The sequence below is a fragment of the Tyto alba genome, unplaced genomic scaffold (assembly GCF_018691265.1).
Source record: "Tyto alba isolate M040663 unplaced genomic scaffold, T.alba_DEE_v4.0 Super-Scaffold_20000042, whole genome shotgun sequence".
Classification (NCBI taxonomy): Eukaryota; Metazoa; Chordata; class Aves; order Strigiformes; family Tytonidae; genus Tyto; species Tyto alba.
The window spans coordinates 4,050,028-4,066,321 of record NW_024881293.1 but is presented as its reverse complement, the minus strand read 5'-3'; the positions used below and the strand labels follow the sequence as shown (position 1 = coordinate 4,066,321).

General features: G+C 52.1%; 1 protein-coding gene across 1 annotated transcript in view; it reads right to left on the bottom strand.

Moving 5' to 3' along the window:
* Positions 1–15,226, bottom strand: part of CASZ1 (castor zinc finger 1) — a 97,753-nt gene extending 82,527 nt beyond the window's left edge. The window contains 1 exon segment of the mRNA XM_042795137.1: positions 15,088–15,226. Within this exon segment, the coding sequence (XP_042651071.1) occupies positions 15,088–15,136 (49 nt within the window). The 5' untranslated portion in view covers positions 15,137–15,226.
* Between the last annotated feature and the right edge of the window lie 1,068 nt (positions 15,227–16,294).

Genomic DNA, 16,294 nt, shown 5'->3' with positions numbered 1-16,294 from the left:
GACGGTGCCTTGGGTGTCACCTCCAAATGCCCTTTGGATAGATATGGAGGGGGGGGGGGGGGAATCTGCAGTTGTTCCAATGTTTCTTGCTCAGCAGAACAACTGTTGCAGTCCTTTTAGTACAAACCCAGCAACTGTTCCCAAAAGCACAGCCTCCTCAGCTCCTGTCCTTAAAAAAAACCCAACAACCAATCTCCAAAACGCTGGCTTCTGAGTCAGGGCAAAAATGTTATTAACAAAAACATCACTCAGGGGTGGGACACCTGCTCCCTGACAAGCAACTGGCCTGGCTGCCCATGGTTAGCGTATTACATCAGGCCCCAAAAAGAGAAAGGAAAGGGAGGGAGAAGGGGAGAGAGTGGAAAAGAACAGACAGCGGGAGGATGACAGCAGAAGGGAGTAACAAAGACAAAGAGCAAGAGAGGGGAAGCACAGAAAGAAAAGAGCAAGTGCGAGCGCATGTGAGAGACGGTGCAGGAGAGAGTGAGAGCGTGTGGGGGAGAGCAGAAAAGTGTGCGGAAAGTGGCGGTGTGTGTGCAATAAAGTGTGGGAGTGCATATGTGTGGAGAGACTGCAAGCGTGTGTGCATATGGCAGAGATCGGAGTTAAGAGGAGGAAGAGGAGAGTAAGGAAGGGGGAATGATGCCACGAAAAGCAAAAAAGCTTGGAAAAGTGTAACAAGAAAATAGGGAGGAAGAGAGGAACAAAAGAAAAAGTGAAGGCCATCGAACAAATGAGTCTGGTAAAGCAAGGGAGCAAAGATAAGGGCAGGGAGGGAGGTATGGGAAGAGGAGGTGGGGGGGCACTTGGGTTGGGGCAGAGCCAGGGTGAGGGTCAGGAAGAGAGAGGAGAGGAAGAGGGAGAAGGGGACAGAAAAGAAAAAACGAATAAAAGAAATAAACAGGGGGGAGGGAGAGAAAGATGTCTATTAAAAACCTCAGTGCATAACACAAAATGTCAGGGTTTATAGCTTCATTCTTGGCATTGCTGGTACTGAGAACCCCACACAGAAATGTCACTGCTTGTCATGTTTAATCACCTGCTATTTGTTAACACCTTCGCTGCAAGGAGTCTGCCCCTCACCCCTTGCAGGCTTTCCTTTTGGAGAATAAACTGCGAAAACATGTCTCTGCCTTTCTCTTCGGACAGTTTCAGTTGAACCCAGAGCCAGAGAGGGTTGGCCAGGCAGAGCAGGCACACGGGGAATGGCTGTTTGCCTCCAGATGGGGCTTTCAGCACCGGCAGGGCTCCTGCAGGCTGCAGAGGTCCCCGGCCAAGCAGGGCAGTGATGGGCACCATCGGGGAGGCAGAGGGTGTGCATACACAGGAGCGGGACAGAGGATGCTCCCGGGAGTGCAGGACAATGCTGGGAGCAGTGGGGAGCAGGTGACGGAGGCGAGTTTGGGGAGAGAGTGATTGCAGGGCAGAGAAAGGAGATGGGGTGAGAGGGGGAGGCTTGGCTCAGCGAATGAAGCTGTGTGGATAAATCAAGGTGCCTGGGGTAGTGAGCATGAGGGCAGGGAGGAGCAGGGGACGAGGCCCTTCCTCCTGCTGCATACACCCCCTGCGCTCATGTTCTGTGCTGATCATGTATAAATAAAATCCCTGAAATCCATGCAAGTCTGGAATTCTCCAATCTGTTTGCTTGAACAGCAACTGTCACATAAAAGCAAACATCCAAAGCTATTAAACTTACAGTTACAGTTCCTTGCCCTGGCATCTGCACTGGTGACTTTGCTCTAGTTCCTCCCAAAGCCTTAGACTAATGTTTTTTTTATTTATGCCGGTTTTCCCCTGTGTCAGGCACCCGTGCCCCCACTGTCTGCACTTCCCACCCAGCTGCATACTGTCTGTCTGACATCACACTGCACTGCTATAGAAATTATTTTGAGGTCATCACTAGACAAGACTTTTCCTTACTATTTCACGCACTCCAACTGGAAAGAAATCAAAAAAAGCTCTCCTCCATACAGTAGGGCTTTCCCATGCAAGCAGTGAAAATCTAATTCTACAATTTTCAGGCTTACAGAAAGAAATAAATCATCCTCCTACCTAAATTAAGAAAAATTTAAAGATGTGTATGCAAAGATCATTAGCGCAGCTATTTTGTTTTAACCAAAGAATGGTAATCAGCACTGTTTAAATACAAATGAGGGCTCAGCTTCGGCACAGTCCTTGCCCCACACACTCTGAAATGCTTATGTCAGTGTGCAGTGCTTTTGAAGTGCTGATGCCAGTGAAGTTAGACTTCCCCTCTTGAAAATTAAGAGAATTCGGGGAGCTGAAGAAATGACAGTATTATGAGCTGTAAGGGGATCCTAAATGCATCCAAACTTTTCTTCATGCATTCAAACAACAAAAAACTAGCAGAAGTCATTGGCTGCCTGGAGACCAGCACAAGGGTTTCTGCTTCGGCCCCCTGTGACTGTGCTGGGGCCCAGCTCCCTGCGTGCCCAGATCCCTCCTGTGATTCACAGAAATAGGCAGCAGAGAGCTGACGGCTGCAGCTGCAGGACTGAGGGGCTTCCCAGCATTGGTGTCATCAAAATACAAAGGACACACTAGAGGAACATCCTATACAGAAAAAACCACAAACCTGCAGAAATTCAGTGCCCATCTCTCTCCAGTCCCTACAATAAAATTTTAAAATACAGTTTAGATCATCCAGGACTGCATGTGGGGCTGAAGTAAAAATCTTCAAGCCCAAACCAGGCAGTTCTGGAAACCCAAACTCCAGAGTGTGTTTGGACTTGCCATCTTGGTCTGTGGTAGCTACAGCAGCGTGTTTCTACCCAAATTTTCTTATGCATTTTCCTCACAACAGTGTTTTCATGGTCTTTTCTGACTGAGACCCTCACTAGTTTCCAAAAGCAAATATCAACACCTCAATCTCACCTGTACATCTCAATCTCACACGTCAGAGGGACCCTGTGGGTGGCAGGGAAACCTGCACTGCTTCTCCTTACTGCCCCTGCACTTGGGACAGGGGCTTTTCCTTCGTCGGACACCTTTCCCAAACACCCACAGCCCCCCCAAAACTCCACAAGTAAATTCAGACCCAGTTTCCGAACCTGAGAACAACCAGGCTGTGAGCCGGTGATGGCTGCCCCAGGCGTGGGGAGGACAGGCAGCGGCTCAGCCCAGAACTTGGGGCTGGTGGTTTGTGCCCCTGCCCCGAAGGACCGGCATGAGGTCCAGGAGCCACCCCAAGTCCTATTCTGGGAACGGGAACAGTACACAGAAAGGCCTCCCGCTGGCCTTTTGCCAAGGATAAAATTCACCCTTCTGAACACAGGCCAAGATGATCTAAAGTGACTAGTGACTTTTGTTGCCCAACTTGAGTCACCTTAAATGGGCCTATTTTTCAAAGTGTCAGTGCTCAGCACAGCTGAGAATCAGGCCTCTTTAAGATGTCTAATACTACATGTCCAATCACTGCTTTAACAAGAAAGACCAATATTTCTCTCCTGTGTGACTTCTTCCAGTCTGGCCAGGCCTTTTATCTTTTTTCCCTCTCCCCTCCCTTCTCCTTGTTCTTTTCTTTTTCAGCTTTTTATGAATTTCTCTCAGCTTTCCTCCCTCTCCCCCCCTCAAGGTCATGCAGCTCATTTCTGCGTTGAATATTTACTCAGCAAGCCAGGTCCTTTCACAGGCGCTCACCACAAATATGCTTTCTGATAAAGTCTGGAGAAAAGAAACTATAAAACCCAAAACAATGTCAGAAATAAATAAAAAAAAAAAATCCCAACAGGGCAAAGCGGGGCTGTACTAGGGTAGAATATTTCAACAGAGAAGGCTGGCAGGTAAAACATCCTTGGAGTTAGTTTACTCTATTTCCCTGCATTTCCATTATTATTTTCTTGCTTTCTTTTCTTGTTTGCTTTTCTGAATATTTCTGTTCTGCTGTTAGGGCTGTGCCACCTACATGAGGGAGACTTACATTTAAGGTCTTCATCCACAGCAAAACTCACCCCCACTCAAAGGCCAGAACCCTTCCAGCACATGGGCACCTGCTCCTTTACGACAGCTACCCAGCAGCTCAAACCCACCCAAAGCAGGGGAGTTTTCAGCTACGCAGTTTGCTTATTTTTCCTAAGCCCATTATTTGTAAGCAGCTTGCATAAAGCATCAGGGTTTGTACCTACCCTGGGTAATACACAGCACAATACAGCGTAGCCAGAGATCACACAAAGGAAGGTCAAACCCCTCTCCCCACCCTTAAGAATGGATGGAGCCCTTCACAGCAGTATGGTAAGAGGGAGTGGGTCCTGGAGAACTGTTTTCATACTTAATTACCAAGTCAGCTCACAGACCAGTCCTACAGACTGTCTGAAACGAAAAGCAGCTTCACAAAGTCTATATTCTCCAGCCCAGGGCAAGTCTCCAGAGAGCCCAGCCTTCCTCACTGCCCTGAGATGTGGCAATTTTGATAAACCTCCAACTCCAAAGACACAAAATTTGGCCAACACAGCGTGACTTTGAAAATCCAAGCCTCAGGCTTGCAGTGTCCAAGGAAGTTTTAAAATTATTTCTTAGTGATATAATTTCAATCTCCATTCAACCATCAGAGACAGCTACTGGCCCTCACATGAAAGGCAGGTATTAAAAATGTCAGTTCACTCGCTAACATCTCTTCATCTGAGATGCTGCTTGGCCTCCTTGGCCACTGGGAAACGATAAGAAAAAGTAACTCTGCTGGCTTTTGTAGTCAGGTCATGGTTTCATGCCCAAGAGTACATCTAGCCTGCAATTTCCCAAGGGAGACAGGCCACGATCTCCTTGTTGACAAAGTCAGGTTTGGGCTAACAAGCATATAGTAACAAAAGGCTCCCACCTACCAAGACCCCTGAGGAACACTGCCTGGAGGAAAGTGAGCTGCTCTGAAAGAAACCCCCTTCTTTTTCTTGAGACAGCAGGGCGCTCTGCCTTCTCACTCTAGAGGAGTTGCTTTAGGTTGCTACTTTCCTTTTATGAGCCCACAGTGAAAAAACAGAAATTGGGGGATTCTCCCTAGCAGGAGCGTGGTAATTCCCAGCCACGTTGCCTGCCTTCCTCAGCTCACCCTGGATTTCTAGCGATGTCCATACGGCATCCCCATCGCTCCCAGGTGAACAGCTCCCACCTGCTCCTCACCCCACCGTCGTCTGCCGACAGCCCACGTGCTGCTGCGGAGCAGAGACCTAGCGATCCTGTTTCCATGGAGCCTGACCTTCTCCTGGAGGTTGCAGAAATATGCCCTTCCATAAACAGATACTTACTCTACCTAGGAAAGCCTCAAACCATTGTCGTGCTGTTTTAGGTTGTGTTGGTTTAGGTAGCTAGCTGTAAATGCATTAGTGTAGTATTTTGAACAGTACTACTTTAGGAACTGTGCAGAAGCACGGCTCTGCAGAGCCATACTCCTCAGGGTATCCGTGCCCCTGACATCAGTAATAGGCACCTTGACAAGTACGATGGTAGAGCTATTACAATGGTAAATGTTTGCATCCACCAGCAGCACACTAACTGAGCACAAACAGCAAGTTACAAGTTTTGCCAGACAGTCAGCCCTGAAATAAAATATAGTTGCAAAAATACTCTGATTTCAAGTGCTTTGGGCCACTCGCGACTCTGCACTAGCAGCACAGTGATGGTGAGAGCAGCGCAGGGGCGGCAGTGACGCTGTCCTGCGTGGCCGCACGCTCCGAGGGCGCAGGGCAGGATGCTGTAGGATGCTGTGTTGGCCATCAGGCCCCTGCAGAGGTTGGGAACTGAGCCAGGTGTTACCACACTGTGCACAGGCTCCCTGCGACCCTTCTGTCTCCCTGGCACGGCCCGTCTCGTCTCACTGAGTGCTGCTCACCCTCCCTCCCTCCCAATGCGCACATGGCTTTAATGTTTTTATTACCTGTTTGACTCGCTGCCTTATTGCTTCTCCTCTTAATGGGGCTGTAACCGTGGAAACAAGGAATAAACGGCCACCAGAAAATGAGATGATTAAACAGGTCACCCTGGCAAAACAAACTCTGTGTTCACACAGCCCGGGCTGTGTATGCAGTTTCTGTCCAGGGAAATGCAGGGCTGGGTGGGAGAGGGCAGGTGGGCTGTTCCGGGCTCCCGCACAGAGAGCTCCACCGAGAGGTCCCTGGTCTGAGAAGAGTGGTCTCTGCCCAAGAGGGATGATGCTGTGCACCTCCCAGGATAGACATGCGGAAAACAGCAAGGTTTGCTCAGGGAAGATGGAAGATAGCAAGGACAAGACACATCCATGTAACTGGGGAAAAAATAGTAACTATGATGAATATAAATAGGCTGGACTGAAAACAAAACACAAGTCTGAGACAAGTTGGTGTCCTCTATTGTCCCCGTCTGTGGCATTGCTCATGCCTGCCTCACAGCAGCTCCCAAGGGGAGTGTTGAGACCCTCCTGTTCACGCCTCTCCAGGCCCATGGCGCATAGCTCCACCGCTCTCCTCATCCCCAGTAACGGGCTAACAGCCAAGTGCACTGGTGCTGGTGAAGGCAGGGCACTGTCCAGCCAAGCACAGCCAGGACCACTGGCAAGGTAGGATGTCATGGAGCACATACCTGCCTTTCTGAGGTCTCAGCAGAAAGGTCATTTGCAGCCGCTGTGCTCACAGTTCCTTCTCCAGAGTCCCCTCAGCCCCCTAGGGGGACCTGCCTGGCTCAGGGACTCACCTCCAGTAGACATCTATTCTAAATTCTTTCTTGGGGTGCTGCACACCCACCCTTCACCTCACTGGGAACAGCCAGACAAATTCAACTCCCATTCTCAGTGATGAGCCAGGGTGTACTAAAATCAGCCCTGACAGATCAGTTTGGAACGAGAGCTCAGCTCAGCCTCAGCACACACAGGGGGTTACTGTGAAAGCTGGGAGGGGATGAGCACAGCCCCGGGCTGGTGCCCAGACCTGAGCAGGACACATCCACCACAGCCCTCCTCATGACTGGGGTAGAGGGTTGTTTCACACCAGCAAGACAAGGAGAAGGCAGGGGTGTCTGTGCATCTCCACACCCTGCTGAGTGCTTAACATCTGAATATGAGATCCCTCTCCCAGTTGGGCTGAGAGATAATGAGTTTCAGACCAAAATGTTGTTGAAAACAACAATAAAACCCCAAAATAAGCACACCGCAATCAAACAAGCACAATCACAAACCATCATTCAAAGTAGAGAGGATTCTGCCAGAATCATCGTCCTGTCCCAACCTGTCCAAACCCAGACTCATTGGGTGCTGGCAGTCTGGGAAGCGCAGACTTACTCCACCAAGAGCAACAAATTCAGAAGAAAATGGAACGGCAAAGCTTGGCGAGGTGGGAGATGGGAGACAACTGCTTGAAGCACACAGGCGAGTGGCTGTGCTTTCTTTCAAAAAAAAAACAGCAGGTGGTTTATGAAAAGGGCCCTATTCTTTACAGTAATTTGAGCCATATTTCATTGTTTGATAGAAAAATCCTAATATTCATGACCTCCTTTAACTAGAAGTTCGCTCATCCAAATACCAGCCCACAGAGAAATGGGGAAATTAAAAATAAAGAGACTAAGATAATGGAAGGGAGGTGGGGGGGGGGAGGGGGGGAGGGTAGGAAAGGAAAACCAAGACAATCAAAGGCAAAATGGGAAGTCCAGGAGGGTGACAGTGATGGGTCCGTGGGAATAAGGAAAGGAAGGAGAACATAAAGAAAAGCTATTTAGCAAGAAAAGTTAAATAGTGCAGCATAGAAAAAGGCTGAGAAAAGCATGAGTGAATGACTGAAAACACAGTAGAAGCGAGCAAAGGAGCTTTCTCTGAAAGTTTCCAAGCGCATGGAACAACTTTGCAAAACTGAGATTCTTGTCCTACTGAGCTTCTGATAAAAATATTCATATGCAATCAAGAAGAAAAATCAGACCCTCTCTCCCCAGCCTCTGTTCCCTCACTCTCTTCCAATCCGGTCCTCCTCTGCTAACATCTGCTGCCTGCCTTCGGGACATGCAGATGGTAATTACTCCAGAAGCAGCTTCCTCTCCTTTCCCTGCTTGCAGAGGGCTACTTGGAAGAGAGCTTCAAGCCATGGAAAGATACCACACACACCTCCACACCGCGTGGCAGGGGATGTGGGAGCCAGGGCTGTGCCCAGAGAACTTGATAGCACAGGGGGTGGAAGGTGGGTGAAAAGATGAAGACATTTGTCTACAAAATATGCCAACAAAACATCCCCCTGGCCTGAAGAAGGGAGGCCTGGGGAGAAGTTGGCTTGACACGTGGAATTGCTCATGCTCCTCCAGATAGGGGAAGGGGTGCTGGAGGAGAGGCGTGCTGGGGAAGCGCAGGCAGGGAGGAGGAGGGCTGCCCTGGGCGAGCCGGCTCAGGGAGTGGATGCATATAGGCATGGTGCTGGCAAACACCGTGCGGAGAGGTGGAGCTGCTTTAATGAGAAGATGCTTCTATGACTCAGGCCTCAAAGGGATTGGGACTTTATTATTTTATTTTTCCATAATAAATTATGCCCTGGGATGCCAGGTCCCGCCGGGTTTTTCTGGAAATACCAGACAAAAGCTGGTGTTGCTACCTGGCTTTTGACAGTTTCCCATGTATGGAAGCTAGAAGTTCCTGGTTCTTTCTCTGCTCTGCCCTGGCCCAGCCAGTCTTGGGAGAGGGGCTGATACCACGGCACCTTTACAACAGAAAAACCCAGCTGGAGCTCTGCACCTCCCTGCCCAGGTCCCCGAGAGCCCCCCTGGTAGGTCCATGAGTGCTCCCAGCCTGCGGCGCTGCAGCTGCCGGGCCATGGAGGGTGCCCTGGGTCAGGCAGGTGCAGGAGCTCCCGGGAAGTGGGCTCAGCTCTCCCACACCCCAGTCACCACACCCCGACTGGAGGGAGGAGCGCTCCTGCCCGACCCCCGCACCCATCCATGGACATCAGCCAGGCCTCATTCACTTATCTCCATCACTGAAGCGCCCAGCCCTGGCTCTGGGCTGCACAGGGGAGTATGATTATGCCCACTTTATAGATTAAGGAGTTATGCATCCCACACCAAATCCTCAGACTCTGCCATGTCTCACAGACCTGTTCTGGAGCTCTCTTTGTTAGATTTAGGCTGAACTTGGCCCTAGTTCAGCTCTGAAACTCACATTACAAAAATCCCCTGTACAACTGCCTGCCGGCGAATGCAGCCCAAGCCAGCCACCAAGGCCACCGCTCCCCCCCGGCAGCAGGAACAGTGGGGGACACACTGCAGCAGCGGTGGGAGCACAGGGACACCTAACACACAGGGCACAGACCATGCCGATCTCCTCTCACTGCTAAGAAAGACCCACTCGTTGCCACGATGGTGCAAGCGCACAGAACCGGAGTGCAGAGGAAGGTGGTTATCTTGAGAGAGCAACTCGGGGAACACAAAGTTCAGCACAACACCAGCCCAGGGCACGTGAGTGTCCGGGAGCACGGAGGTGGGCGAGTGTCTGGGGCAAATGTGCATGTGCAGGACAGGGTGACGGGGACGTAGGTGTTGGGTGTGGGGAACACCTCCAGAAATGCTCCAGTGGAGCTTGGTGTTTTTACTGATTTCACAAGAGGCTCTGCTAAAATGTCACCTCTCCAAAGCAAAACATGTGCATTGTAGGTGAATCATCATTTCACACCCCAAAACCAGGAATGGGTGGCAAAATGCTCTAGTGAGGCACCAAATCCCCAGGGGATTGCCATAAAGTGCACCCAATGACTCTCATATTCCCATCCTTTTTCCTTGTATCTCCTTCTCTCCACCCCTTGTTCTCTCTCGCCAACCTACATGGGTTGTTCAGCTTTTATTCTGAGCATGAAACTGCCTTAGGACTGGAAGCTTTAAGCAGTTTCCCAGCCTCCAGAAATTTTCTGGTTGTGTTTCTCCATGGCAGAGCAAACAATTGCTTCGGTACCTGGCCACCACACCTAACTCCCAAACACAATGAGAACAGAATTCTTTGGGAAATTTAAACAAGAACATATTTTACGCAAGTGAAGTGCATGTTTTTGGTTCACTGTAACTATTTGTTCTCGAAAAGGGTTGACAAAATGTTTTATTTTTGGGAATCACCACATGAAGAAAGATGGGAAGTCTCTTGAGAAAGAGGGGAGGAGGCTGGTGCAAGGTTAATGCACTAGAAAGAGAAATTAACAGCTGGACTCAGCCACCGAGAGCTCTATGGATGGGAAACATGGGGGTCTACAGTTTGGGGCAGGAAAGAGCATAATCATCCCTCTCCAAAATGCATTCTGCTTCACGTAGGAAGCCTGTGCTTATGTGGAACAGCAGCCCAGCCCTGTACCCGCAGTCAGTATCACTGTCTGCCTAACCAGCAAGCTCCTGCCAGGGACCAGGAGCCCACCAGCAAAAGCTGCACAAAAGAGAGGGGGAAGCCCCAGGACACCGCTCCCAGCCACTGTCCCCGCTCTGTGTCCCACCTGCCGGTCCAGAGACAGTCCCCATCCGGAGCAGCTCTGTGTAGCCCCTTCTGTACTCGCTCGTGGCCAGAGTCTGGGCTTCACCCATCCAGGGACTGTTCTCTCGCCCTGCCAGTTCCACCCTCCTGCCAAACCACCATGACCCAGCCTGGCCCTTGACCCACCCATTCACCCCAGCAGCTAAGCACTGTGCACCCCCTCTACATCCTCAACCAGGCTGCAGTCACCCGGGGCAGCCCCAGCTGGTGTTTTAGCCTGTAAGATCACTGGTCAAGCAGGAATGCGGATTAGAAGCTAGCAAGTTCTTTTGCTACTGATGTCCGCCTCCATCTCCCTTGTGAACCCTGGGATAGGAAACTGGGAGCAACAAGGTCCTGGTCTAAGGGGCTCCCTACCTTCAAAATGGATTTTACCTGTCTCTGAAAGCTGCCTCCATCTCTCACCCCCCATTGCTTCTTCCCTAGGGAAATCAGTCTAAAAGAGGCTAATGGAACAATGTCCCTCTCTCCCCCCCCTCTCATTTTCTCTTTTTTTTTATTAGCATTTGTGGAATTTATTCCCAAACTCTCCTAATCTTTCGTACACAACCATTTGATTTGCATAACCCAGCCCCCTCTCATAAAAACTGGCTGCTAGTTTAATTAAAAAATGTAAATTTGCTGTCATCTCGGGGCCTGGTGAATTAGGACGACATCGGCATTTTTTATTGCTGAAGACGTCCAAATTGATCCAGTCCGCATTGAACCGGAGGGGAGGAGATGGTGCCGCGTGGGACTTTTGGCTGTAGGTTCTGCCCCTCCCCTGCTTCCAGCCAAGCCTCCTCTGCCCCCTCTTTGCTTTGCAAAGTGCAGCTGAGGACGAGGACATTGGTTCTCCCAAACCCCAGCTGGATCGGCCAGCATGGCCTCTGCGATGTCAGCATTTCTGGGAGCTGAGCCCTGGGTGGCACCTGAGCTCTCCAAACCCTGGGAACAGCCGCATCTTCAAACTCTGGGTGGGAGGGAAGGAGCCCAGGTGGAGGTGGGAGATGCAGCAGAGGCAATGGTTGTCTTCACCTCCCACAGACTTTTCATTACTTTTCAGATACTTTCAACCAACTTTTCAGAGGGAAACCTAAACTCCAGGCTACATGGCAGCCTAGGGTTATGATCTAATATCAGAGGAAGAGTCAAAGTGGACAGAAAGGCTTGTGCTGTGAGGGCAGCCAAGTGCTCTGGTAGCATGAGAAGTGGGACAGACAAGGCTGCACATGCAAAAGCCCTGAAATAAATTCCAAGCTCAAATAGTCCTTTCCGACAGTGGCAAGGAGGACTCAGAGTGGAAGCATAAATAGTCCAGGAAAACAGAAAGATAAACTGATGATGTGGAAGCTACGTATTAAATACTTGATCCCTTCCAGTCGAGGTATCTGTATCATTCAACGCCGGTTTTGGTACATGTTGCCTTTCCCTGCTCTCGGACGCTATGTTTCACAGCGGAAGGATGCAGTACCCGCACACATTAGCAGACCCCGCTCTGTCGGTAACAGACCTGGTTTAGAAGGAGGACCCAGCGGACAGGGTGCAGGCAGGGAAACAGAAGTTTATTATCTCAGAGATCAATTTTCTGGTCTTTCTGGGAGTTATCGCTCTATAGCGCCAAACCAGGAGAAACACTCCTACAGACTTAGCAGGCTTTGAAGCATGCTCTTCAAGTAATACCTGGGCCCTGCTTACACCATTGTGAGAAGGTTAATCCCTGCCCAGGTAAACCCTTCTCCCAGGGAAGTCTTCACTAGGTAGGCTTAAGCACTTGAATGCTTTCCACCCAACAAGCATCTCACAGGACTACTGGAAAGTGGTCTGAAAACCCAAACAAACTGCCTGTGAGCCTTCTGCAGACCACAAACTCAGCACAGGAATGGTACCAACCTTGACTGAGCCAATGACTCTCCAAAAATCTGTACTGTCAAAAAAAAAAAAAAAAAAAAAAAGGAAAAAAGAAAAAAAGTGCTGGCACCAGCCCAGAGAAGGCGTTCCTATCCACTGGGTGTTTCAAACAACAACAGTGATTTGACAGAACAGTCACAAAATGACCCCTTGAGTGGGAAATTTGGCACTTTTCTACTCGTTTACCATTGGTTTCTTGGTCTCCATTCTGAGATCAGTTCCTGTAATCTCATACCAAGAATAATTAGGCTGGGGAACAGTTTCCCAAAGGAAGTGACAGGTGCCCAGTCACTCAAGATATTTACAACCAGACTTGCAGAAAGTCACATGTACGGAACATCTTGCCACGATACTGGGCGGATGGACTCAGTCCATGAATTCTTTCCAGCCCTTAACCACTATGAATGCTTCTGAGTCTAGAAGGCCCATGCAAGGATTGACTGAGCTAAGAAAGCCCTCAGCAAGACCAGACTGTCAGACCCCACATACCAAGTCCCTCTGGGAAAGAAACCCCTCTGGACTTGCCTCTGCCAACTGGCAGCTCCTGTGAGCAGCCCTCAGGCACTGCCTCCGGGGAGCCACAGCCTGAGGGCTTGGAGAGAATTCAAGAGGCAGCGACTGAGGGAGATAAGCTGGCCCAAGTAGATAAGGGTGAGAGGTAGTGATTATGGGGCAGGTCTTTGCCCCAAGATCATGACAAGACGGGTTCACCCACACAGACCGTAATGCTGACTTAAACAGATCTCCCAGCTCCTCATTTCCATGCCTTACTGCAGCCCTGGGTTCCCACACCGCAGCACCCAACCCCACGTGCTACCCTGGCGCAGCGTCGGGAAGGCGGATGCCACTTCCGAGCAGAAGGAAGGTCCCTTTTGGGAGGGGTGTGGGGGTAAGGAAAGGCATTGGCTTGGCCATCCCTTTGCGGGGTGGGGGGGCCGGGCGGGGCCAGGGGCCCATTGGCCAGCGGGCAGCGCTCCGGCCAGCAGGGGGCGCCGCCTCCCTGGGGCCTGAGGCCTGGCGCTGCCGCAGCTCCTCCCCAAAATGGCGGGCAGGGGCAAATCACTGGCTCTGGCTCTGCAAAGCATTTGCCCTCCCGTAGTTTCACCACATCCTTCAACTCCCGGGCTGCCCACGCAACCTCCCAGCTCCTTGATCTAGAAGGGAGGCAGCCGCACGCCCACGGCTGGACCCGAGTGGAGCCGGTGTGGCGCGCTCGCGGTTCCTGAGCCGCTCGATTCCTGATATCGCTGATAGAAATAAAAAAATAAATGAAACAACCGACGACAAAATTATCCTCTCAATCAAAATATCAGAGTACATAGTTCAGGCCCAGTCAATCATCAACCAGTTTATTGCCATCTTACTCCTTATTAAAAAAAAAAAAACAACACACACACGTACACATAGGCTCTGGCAGTAATTACCTGGACTGTGGCAAGTCGCCAGCAGAGGCCTGTTTGGCCCATTGCTGCCATTTAGCTTTTAAACAGGAGAGAATGGTTTACACCATTTTGGAGGAGCAGGTATGGTTGCGTTAGCAGGTAGAGGGCCAAAGCGGTGGAAGCAGGTTGCAAAGAGGGAGGTAACATGGCCCAAGGGATTCCTACTGAACTCCAAATTTGCCCATTTTGTGAAATCTAAACGAGACCCTGCCCAGGACCGGCCAAGGGCTGGAAATCCCACCAGCACACGGGCTCCGAGCCCCTAGCTACAATGAGGCCCCAGCCTGCCCAAGCCCTGTCCACCACCACACCCAGCCCAGCCCAGGCCCTGCTCCCGATACCTGATCAAAAACCAGTGGACGCGCCACAAAAAGCTACAACCAAAAGCACGCCCAGCCCCAATACTGGGGCCTGTAATCTAAAACCAAAACATTGCCCCAGTCTGGCCACCGTTCCTCCTCCTCCTCCTCCCCGCGAGATGTGAAGGGGTGGGGGAGGTCTCATATACCTCACATGGAAGGACAAAAACAAACCCATCCCAGATATGCCCAGGTTGAAGAAAAAAAAAAAATACTCATTAAATGTAATAAGCAGCCTCTTCATCTGACACTGCCTTGTCCCAAATAAATTAAATTCCTTTTCATTTAGACAGCACAGGAACCTGACAAGCAACCTTTACCAACAAGACGCCAGAGCTCAGAAGGGGAAAGAAATGAAAGAGAAAACAACCCACACAACTTACAATAAACACAAACGCAGAATCATTTCAAAACCCCTCTAAACTTCCCCGCCGCATCCTCGCCCTGCCGCCCGCCCGCCCGCCGCCTCGGCCCGGCCGCGCTGCCGGGAAGGACCCGGCGGAGCGGAGCCCCCGGCTCACCTCGCCGCCCGCCTCCGCGGGGCCGGGGAGAGCGGGGCCGGAGCGGCGGCAGGAGAGGAAGCCAACTTCCGTAAAACAAGTGAAAGAAAAGTGAAAGAGGCTGCGAGCCCCCGGCAGCACCTGGTGCCACCCCCGCGCCCCGCTCGGCCCGGGAGCCCCCTTCGCGCCGCCCCGCACCCGCCTCGGCGCCGGGAAAAGTTTCGGCGCGGCGGCCCCGGGCACCGGGTCCCGGAGGAACCGCCCGCAGAGCCCGGCCCCGCGGCGGCGGTGGAGGGACGAGACGAGCGGTGGGGCTGGGGGGGCAGGCAGCGCTCCGCACCGCGGGCACCGGCAGCCGCACCGAGCGGGGGCTCGGCCGAGCGGCGGGCAGGGGGCTGGGGGCAGGAAAAGGACAATTGTGCTGTACTTACCATAGTCGGAGAGACGAAAGCCGAATTCACTTAAATAATCAACTTTCATAATACTTAATTAATACCTAATTGCAGCTGATTGCTCCCGAATAACAAGTTGTTTAAAGCACTGATGTCATTGCCGTGCCGGTCCTCCCCGAGTCACTTTGGCAGCGGGGCCGGGGGCGGGCGCCGGCCGCCGCGGGGGGCGGTGACTGGCAGCCGGCGGACCCGCCTCCGCGCCGGGCCCGCCGCCGCCGCCGCTGCCGCCGGGGGCAGGTGCGGGGCCGGGGCCGGGGGGGTCACCCCGGGCGGAGCCGGGCCCCGCACTCGGGGCGCGCTGCCACGCAGGGCCCGGCCCCCCCCCCGCTCCCATCGCCGTTCCCTGCCCCGCGGGGAGCGAGGGACCCACGCGTGGATGCGGGAGCCCCGGAGCAGGCGGGGAAGGAGCCGCCGGCGCGGGGCAAACCGCGGGAGTGTGTGTGTGTGTGTGTGTGTGTGTGTGTAGGGGGGGAGTGGGCTGAGCCGCGCCGGGGCCCGGGCCTGGCAGGACCCGCAGCCCGCGGGAAGGTGAAGGGACAGAGCGGGCTGCCCCGGGCACAGCCTTCCCACGCGTGTCCGGACTCGGCCGTGCAGTACGGGGCACGGCCCCGAGGAGGGCCGGAGCCCGTGGGGTACCCGTCGCCGGTGGTGGCCCGGGGGGCCGCTGTCACAAGCCTGGACGTTAAAGCATCTTGCCCAACGCCCCACAGGAAGCCAGCCCTGCTCCACCGCCGGAGTGCTTGGCCCACGGGAGGGGTGGTTTTTCTTTTGCAGCAAATTTCCTCATTTTTTGTTGCTTTATTTTTCTAAGTAGCAAAGAATGCGAGGGAGGTTCTAAGAGGCGTGTTGGGTAAACACAGATATAAGCCTCTTTCTTTAAAACAAACGAGCAGATTATTTACCTGATTAAATAGGTATTTTGAGCAGGTTGTAGGCTGTTTTTGTGAAGACACCACGTTTGGCTCCGTGGATTTTGGCAGAGCAGGGCTGGGGAGCAGTCCATGAACTCACCAGCTCTTAAATCCTTTTTATAAGCAGAACTTAATGTGCTTTTCAAAGGAGGCCAGCATCATTACCCCACTGCGTGGATGGGGAAACTGAGGCACTAGCAAGGGAACTGACTCGCCAAAAGTGGCTGGCCAGGTTAGTCACAGGGCTGGAAGGAGCCCAGGTCTGTTTGGCTCTG